The 8,423-nt window shown below is 61.6% G+C and overlaps 1 protein-coding gene across 1 annotated transcript; it reads left to right on the forward strand.

The window, feature by feature from the left end:
* Positions 1 to 314: 314 nt before the first annotated feature.
* LOC308184218 (E3 ubiquitin-protein ligase TRIM41-like) lies at positions 315 to 7,886 on the forward strand. The gene is made up of 6 exons (XM_080571094.1): positions 315 to 1,901; positions 2,874 to 2,969; positions 3,567 to 3,797; positions 4,520 to 4,542; positions 5,217 to 5,344; positions 6,136 to 7,886. Exons 1-6 carry the CDS (start codon positions 960 to 962, stop codon positions 6,651 to 6,653), a joined length of 1,938 nt encoding a protein of 645 aa, XP_080427220.1. The 5' UTR covers positions 315 to 959; the 3' UTR covers positions 6,654 to 7,886.
* Positions 7,887 to 8,423: the final 537 nt, after the last annotated feature.

Below are 8,423 nucleotides of genomic sequence, written 5' to 3' on the forward strand. Positions count from 1 at the left end.
TGGGTAAAAGAGGAGGGAGCGGGGGTGCCCCCGGGCCCCCCCCCCCGTGCGGATGCCGCGGGGTCGGAGATTTTGAAGGGGCATAAAATGAGGAGGGAAAAAACAAACCCCGCAAGGCGCCCAACGTGGGGCTCGAACCCACGACCCTGAGATTAAGAGTCTCATGCTCTACCGACTGAGCTAGCCGGGCGGTGCTGCGCTGGTTAATCGCGACCCTTCCTACCCCACCGAGCCCCGCCCACCCCCCCCCTCTGGCCTCGCTCCCCCCCCCGAGCCCCCCGAGGAGAAAAGGGCGCGGCCAGAGGGCCGCCCCCCCGGCTTCCGCCCACCTTCCCCGTTGCCTAGCAACGGGCTGCGCCGCTTCCGGTCAGCTGGGCGCGGAGTGGGCGGGGCTGGCGGCGGGGGGCCGGAAAGCGGAAGCGCCGCCGTGCTTCCCGTCGGTTGGCGGAGCCCGCACCATAGAGAGCGGCGGCGGGAGGGGGCTAGAGCGCCTCCCCGGCAACGGGGCTCGGAGCGGGGGGGGCGGCGGCGGCGGCGAGGCCTTGTCGGGGCTCCCGGTTTGGGGTCGGGGCTCCCGGTTTGGGGTCGGGGCTCCCGGTGTGGGGCCTCCGGGGAGGGTTTGGGGCCGGGAACCGGGCCGGGATTCCCGGTGTGGGGCCTCGGGGGAAGGTTTGGGGCCGGGAACCGGGCCGGGACTCCCGGTTTGAGGCCTGTAGGAGACGGGGTCGGGGTCGGGGACAGGGCCTGGCCCCCGGTTTGGGGCTTACGGGGTGGGTTTAGGGTCGGGAACCGGGCCGGGTTAAGGGGGAGCGGCTCCGGTTTGGGGTCTGGGGGCTCGGTGGGAGGAAAGGGGGAGGGGGCGAGCTCCGGTGGTGCCCTCCCGGGGGGGGCAAAAGGACCTCAGAGAGCCCCGGGAGGACCGGGGTGGGGGGGGGGGGGGAAGTCTCACGGCCTCCCCCATGGCGGTGGTGGGCGACGGGGGCACCGGGGGGCGCCTGAACCCGGTGGAGACGCTGCAGGAGGAAGCGATCTGCGCCATCTGCTTGGACTACTTCGTGGAGCCCGTGTCCATCGGGTGCGGGCACAACTTCTGCCGCGTGTGCATCTCGCAGCTGTGGGGCGGCGAGGCGGAGTACGAGGCGGCCCCCGGGGCGGTGGCGGCGGGCGGCGGAGGGGCCGTGGGGCTGGACGACGTGCTGGACGAAGAGCTGGAGGATGAGGAGGACGAGCTGGACGACGACGACGAGCTGGAGGTGGAGCAGGAGGAAGAGGAGGAGGAGGAGGAGGAGGAGGAGGACGGTGGTGGCGGCGCCGAGGAGGAGGAGGAGGACATGTGGAGCGAGGAGGAAGACGACGCCGAGCTGTGGGAAGAGCCCGTGGAGGAGGACATTTGGGACGGTGGGGTCGGGGGAGAGCTTTATTTTGGGGACGAGGACTACGACGAGGACGTGATGGAGGAGGACGTCGAGGAAGAGGAGGAGGAGGTGGAGGAGGAGGAAGAAGAGGTGCAGACCCCACCGCCCCCGGTTCTGGCCACCCGGCCGCGGCGCCTGCAGACCTTTACCTGCCCCCAGTGCCGCAAAACCTTTTTCCAGAGGAATTTTCGGCCCAACCTCCAGCTGGCCAACATGGTGCAAATCATCCGCCAGCTGCACCCGCACCCCCAGCGCCTCGCGCCGCCCGCCGCCGGCCCCTCGGCTTCGGGGGCTGCGGCCGGAGGGCCGGGGATCCTGGTGGCTGCGGGGGGCCAGGGGCCTCCGAACCTGTGCGAGAAGCACCAGGAACCCCTGAAACTCTTCTGCGAGGTGGACGAGCAGGCCATCTGCGTGGTGTGCAGGGAGTCGCGGAGCCACAAGCATCACAGCGTCGTCCCCCTCGAGGAGGTCGTGCAGGATTATAAGGTGCCGGGGGGGGGATTTGGGACGGGGCCGAGATGGGATAATGGGTGGGGTTTTTTTTGGGGGGGGGAGAAGGGGGGATCGAAGCCTGGCGGCTCGCGGACGTGGGGATCTGTTGGAGGCAGCGCGCGGGGCGCGTCTCGCTGGGCTGGTTCGGCGAGCGGAGGGGATGAGGGCGAGAAGCAGCGAGTGGGAAGGAGGCTCGAGGTGTAGGAGGCCGGGAAGCCACGAACCTTGGCGCCACCTCTGGGGGCGCAGGGGCAGACGGAAAGGTCCAGAAGCAAGCAGTGGGCGAGCCGGAGGTGGTTTCGGGGTGGTTTGGTCGAAGCAGGGAAGGGACGGGGATCCCTGAGCCGCTCGCTTCGTGGCCTGCTCCGTCCCTTGTGGGTTCCTCCTTCTTTTTCGGGAGCAAGCGTTGCGCCCGTGCTTCGTGCCTGTAACACCCGGAGGTGTTCAGGCAGCTCATTCCTTGCCTGGGGAGCCCCAATTTTTATGTGGAGATCTGCTCTCTGCAAAGGGCCGAGCAGAATTGGTTGGGTTTTGGGGAAAATCAAAGCCAATTCCCAACAAATGAAGCCGGTGGTGGCTTTGTTGCTGGCTTAAAGCCGACCTAGGACCACACTGCTATCAAAGGAGCAGCCCGAAAGGGGAATTCGGGCTCTTTTCTCAGCCAGAAACCCAAACGTGATGGCTCAGGCAGCTCAAGCCATGCAGCCTGCGCTTGGTGGCTGCAGCTCCGGTGTTTGCGGATATTCCCCGGCCGAAGCGGGGTGGGATTTTTGGCTTTCTAATTAAAAACGGGCTCCCGGCACGAGAGCTGACAAAGAGAAAGGGAAGCGGTCCGAAGGCCGGGCAGGAGGTTCCCTTTTCAGCTCTGCCACGGAGTTAGGGACTGAAAGAGAAGAGGAAGGAGGGGATTGCCTCAGCCAGGGTTTCCTGAGATGTTTTTCTGTTTTTTTTTTTTTTTGCTCTCAGAACAAACTCCAGAGCCACCTGGAGCCGCTGAAGAAGAAGCTGGACGCGGTCCTGAAGCAGAAATCAAACGAGGAGGAGAAGATCGCAGAGCTGAGGGTAAGAGGCTGCCTGGCCATCGCTTAAACGCTTCCTTTCCGAGCTGTTTCTCCCATCCCACCCCAAAATAATCAGCCTTCAAGGAGGTGAGGAGGGCGCTGGAACGGCAGTGTGGCCCTGATGTCTGGCGAGGTGGGTGAGCGGAGTTTGTCCTCTCCCGCCGCTCTGAGGCCTCGCGGAGGCATCGTGCTCCCTCCCCTGCAATTACTGGGCTGCAAGGGCTGGAAAACGTCGGGGCTTCGTTTCCCTACCGAATTAGGACTTAATGAGGGGGTTGCGCGCCTCGGCGTTTCGTGGGAACTGGCAGCTTGGGAGGGAGGGAGCAAATTGGTGTCCTTTGGGTCTGTCATTTGAGCTGAGAAGGCTTCAGGTCCGCGCTCGAAACCCGTTTCCCCGAGAGGGAACGCGGGCGGCTCTCGTTCGGTTCTGGTTTCGGTTGATTTTGGACACGTGGGAGCTTGCGGAGGGCGATAAAACCCTGGGGGGGGGGGGGGGGGGGGGAAGCGTGGCGCAGGACCCCAAAAACGAGCTGATCCCTCCCACAGCGATTCCTTCGCCCCTGTAAAGCCTTTCCTCCCTCTCCCCGCCCCCCGGCAGGACAAGAGGAAGCTGGAGATCAAGGAATTCGAGTCGGACTTCGAGCTGCTGCACCAGTTCCTCATCGGAGAGCAGGTCCTGCTCCTGCACCAGCTGGAGGAGCGCTACGAGAGCTTGCTGGTCCGCCAGAGCAGCAACATCAGCCAGCTGGAGGAGCGGAGCGCCGCCCTCAGCCGCCTCATCGCCGAGGCGGAGGACAAGAGCAAACAGGACGGGCTACAACTGCTCAAGGTCCTTATTTTTTATTTTTTTTTCCCTTCCCGGGCTGGGAGAGGGGAGGCCACGGTCAGAGATCCCTGGAGGGGGAAGGGAAGCCCTCTCGTTTTTTGTTTTTTTTTAAACGTTCCCAAAGAGCTGTAAAACTTCCGTGGTCTTTGACCCCACGGACCCTGCTCGCGGCCTCGCTCGGCTCCCCGCTGGCAGCCGGAGGAACTCCGGGCCCGCTTTTATGGCCGGGAGATAACGTTCGGGATGGGAACGAGCGGAGCCGCCAAGAGGGGCTGGACCCTGCTTCCAAAAGGCTCCGCTTCGTGGGCGGTTTCTTCACCTGCTGGGTCACATCCCTCCCCGTCCCAAACCACGGAGGGGGAAAACGGGGAAGAGAAGGGGATGCCCCCAAAAAATTTGGGTCCAAATTTTCTCGCCTGTCCCGAACCGCAGCTACGAACCACGGAGGGGGAAAACGGGGAAGAGAAGGGGACACCCCCAAAAGATTTGGGTCCCAATTTTCTCGCCTGTTTTATTGGGAAAAGCCTCCAGCGGTGGACGAGATCTTTCAGGGTTTTATTCCCCTTGCCTGACTGGGACAGGACTCATCCTGGCTCCGCACAGCTCAGCGTGGTGCTGAGTGGTGGCCGTTAAGAGGATTTCGTGCGAGCAACAACGGGATCAGCGTCAGCCCTCCCTAATCTTTCTTTTTTTTTTTCTGTCACCCCGCTGCCTCCTTTCCGCAGGACATCAAAGGCACTTTTATCAGGTGAGTGGCTTTTTTTTTTTGCGTCTTTTCACTCGAAACAGCTTTTGTGTCCAAAAAAAGAAAAGAGTTTTTGTTTTAAACTCCATGCGGCGGGCGCTTTTCCGAGCTGGGGCCAGTGTGATAACTAATGGGATGGCAGGGGCTCCTGCAGGTGGGGTAAACGGGGCGTAAACGGGGTTTTGGGGAGCAACTGAGGGCACGCAGGAGAGGAGAAAGGTGGGGGAGAGATCCCAGCCCCTCGCAGCAGCCGCTTTTTGGGAGCGGAGCTGGGTGTGCCCACGCAGACCTCGTGCCCTGGGGGAGCAGGGAGCCGCTTTTAACTCGAGAAAAAGAATTCTTCCCCCGGCTTTTCAAGCCAACAGGCGGCAGCGGGAGGGTCCCTCCGTCGCTTAACAGGGCCTGGATGCGCGGCTGCTCCCGTTCCTGCGGCCGGGAGAGGGTGGGGAGCGCCGGCTGTACCAGCGCAACCGGTCCTGCCCACGGCTGCCCGGTTTTTCAGGCACCGAGCTGCTCAGCTTGGCCGAAAGCGGCTCCGTGTGGCTGGAGCATCACGGGGGAGCGGGCTGGATTCTCTCGTCGTGCTTTTAGATCGTCTAAATGACGCGGATGTGCCCCAAACCGCTGTGGTTTTACATCCCCACCTCGCTAAATCGCCGCTTTTCCCCTCCCGGCAGATGCGAGAACATCAAATTCCAGGAGCCCGAGATGGTGCCGGTGGACGTGGGGAAGAAATACCGCAACTACTTCCTGCAGGACGTGGTGATGAGGAAGATGGAGAAAGTCTTCAGTAAAGTCCCTCAAGGTGAGCAGACCTGGAGGGACAAGCTCCGCAGCGAAATCCTGGGGAACGGCCGCTGATTATTCCTCCTGGGCTGGGATTTCTCGTTCCCCAGCTCTGTCTTCGCATGATTTGTGCCCCTCGTGGTTCTTTTTCCAGCGGCAGCCCTGTTCTCTCCTTCCTCTCCACGCCTTTCCCCGTCCCGGGCTCTGGCCCCTCAAAATCCAGGTTCTGGCCCCTCAAAATCCAGGTTCTGGCCCCTCAAAATCCAGGTTCTGGCCCCTCAAAATCCAGGTTCTGGCCCCTCAAAATCCAGGTTCTGGCCCCTCAAAATCCAGGTTCTGGCCCCTCAAAATCCAGGTTCTGGCCCCTCAAAATCCAGGTTCTGGCCCCTCAAAATCCAGGTTCTGGCCCCTCAAAATCCAGGTTCTGGCCCCTCAAAATCCAGGTTCTGGCCCCTCAAAATCCAGGTTCTGGCCCCTCAAAATCCAGGTTCTGGCCCCTCAAAATCCAGGTTCTGGCCCCTCAAAATCCAGGTTCTGGCCCCTCAAAATCCAGGTTCTGGCCCCTCAAAATCCAGGTTCTGGCCCCTCAATCTGGATCCTCCCCTAACATGGCCAGCTCCTCGCCCACAAAGCCCCCAAAAATATCCTGGGGCTGGAATCCCCTTTAGAATTGGGATAGGACCCACGGGGGGGCTCCAAATTAGCGTTTAGCCCCTGATGGCACATGAAACATGCGGGGGAGGATTTTGGGGGCGGGAGAAACACGACCGGCGACCTTCCCCAGCACCGTCCTTCTCCTTTCCCTTCCAGCTGACATCACCCTGGACCCCGACACCGCCCACCCTCGCCTGAGCCTTTCCCTGGACCGCCGCAGCGTCAAGCTGGGCGAGCGCTGCAAGGACCTGCCGGACAACCCCAAGCGTTTCGATTCCGATTACTGCGTCCTGGGCTCGCAGGGTTTCACCGCCGGCCGCCACTACTGGGAGGTCGAAGTCGGGGGCCGGCGAGGCTGGGCGGTGGGGGCGGCCCGCGAAACGGCCCGCCGCAAAGAGAAGGCCGTGGGGCCCCACCAGAAACGGGAGATCTGGTGCGTGGGCACCAACGGGAAGAAATACCAAGCGCTGACGGCCACGGAGCAGACGGCCCTGTCGCCCAGCGAGCGGCCCCGGCGCTTCGGCGTCTACCTGGACTACGAACGGGGCCAGCTCTGCTTCTACAACGCCGAGAGCATGACCCACATCCACACCTTCAACGCCTCCTTCCACGAGCGCATCTTCCCTTTCTTCCGCGTCCTGGCCAAGGGCACCCGCATCAAAATCTGCGCCTGACGGCCTCCCCTCGCCCTCCCGCCGGCCGCCTCGCCCCGCGCCGGATCCGGCCTCCCCCCGGGATCCGGCCTTGCACACACGGCCACGCTCCTCTCCTTTCCCCCCCCAGCCATCCTTCGGGTCCCTCGTCGGGCTCCGACGCTGCACTTGTCTTGCACCTGCTTTTGCTCACGAGGCCTCTTTCTTTCCCCCCCCCCCACCCGTCCTGCCCTCCTCGTCCTCGTGCCAGCTCTTTTTCACGGCCTTGCCGCCTTCCCAGCCGGCTGAGCTGCTCCGAAGCTGCTTTCGTTCGGACTCGGGAACCAGGCCGCCGCTTTCCCTTCGTCCTTCGCCGCTTGAAGCCTTTCCGGGTCGCCGCGTTAAGCTTTCCGGTGTGCTCTCTTCCCTCCTTTTTTTTTTTTGAAGCCCACGGTCTGGTTTTGAGACGCGGCCTCTTCGGGTGCAGAGCTCGAGCTCCTGGGGGGGGGTCTGGGCGTTGAGGAGCGCCGGCTCTTGGCCTCTCGAGTTCCCTTCGGGGTTGAAATCATCTCCCGAAAGTCCTCGGCTTTTCCCAGAGCCGTGCCAAGGTTTCGGGGAGCCTGGATTTCCTGGGGGCTTCACCTCCTGAACATCACCATCCCCAGCTGGCCTTTGGACCTGGAGTCGAACCCGCTTTACCCCACGATGTTTTCCTGTTCGGGTGCTCGCTCGCCTCCCCCTTGCTCTTTTCCCCCCCTTCCTGAGGGGGGGGGTGGCACCAGATCTCCCCCCCTCCTTTCCCGTTCCCTTCCCAACCATTTCTTGGAGGCCTGGCACTTTATTCAGGGCCGCCTGGGCCAGGGAGGGTGCAAAAAAAAAAAAATAAAATACAGGCGGTTTCCTCCGGCCGGAGCGCGGCGCTGCGGGCGCAGCCTGGTTCTTTCGCTGCGCGCTCCAGGCCCCGGTGGTGGGAACCAGCCTCTCGTTTCCCCTTGCAGCTTGTGAGCTCTCCGAGGCGGGAAATATTTATTTTCTCTTCCCTCTTCTCGGCTGTCGTCGAGTTTCCAGCTGAATCCTGTCCCCCCTCGAGAGACTCTGACCGCACCTGTTGTGTTTTACTTCTTTTCGTTGGTGGATTGGTATTATTATTATTAATTTTTTTTTTCTGTTGGCATTACAGAGCTAGTTCAAAATATTTTTGGCTAAAATGAGAATTAAATGGAGATTTAGTTTTTTGAAATGTCCAGAAATAATAATAAAGAATAAGGTTGTAAACCCGAGCCTAGCTTATTGAGAACCTGCTGGAAAAGCCTGGCAGAGGAATCGGGGTCCGGGTCCTGTCTGTGCCTGCTGCTCCCCCCTGCTGAATTGCACAAGAGCCCGCTGGTAAGATTGAAATCCTGCCTCGTTAAGCTTAACCTAATCCCTGCTAATTGGATGGGTCGTATCCCTTCCCAAAGCAGCCAGCTCCTTTCTTTTTTATCCGCATCGAGGGCCGCTCACGTGGAGGCAGCGTGCTGCCGTCGACCTCCGTGGGCCACTTCGGGTGGCCCTAAGGGACAAAAATCCCTCCCGCCCCCAAAGGCACGGGGAGAAAAATCCTAAAAATCTGTAGGAAACGGCTGCTTGTGAAAGGGCTCGGCTGGCACGGAGGCTGCTGGGTGAAAGCTGGTGTTCAAACATCTCCTGTTCCTCCAGCAGCTCTCAGCAGCCCCCCTGTGGGGCAGCTCCTACGTGCTGCGGTGACCTCGGTGGGGTTAAGGCTCTTATTTTGGGGGTTAAGGCTCTTATTTTGGGGTTTTTCTTGGCAAT

The sequence above is a fragment of the Anser brachyrhynchus genome (genome assembly GCF_964034855.1).
Source record: "Anser brachyrhynchus genome assembly, chromosome: 30".
In the NCBI taxonomy this organism is placed as follows: domain Eukaryota; kingdom Metazoa; phylum Chordata; class Aves; order Anseriformes; family Anatidae; genus Anser; species Anser brachyrhynchus.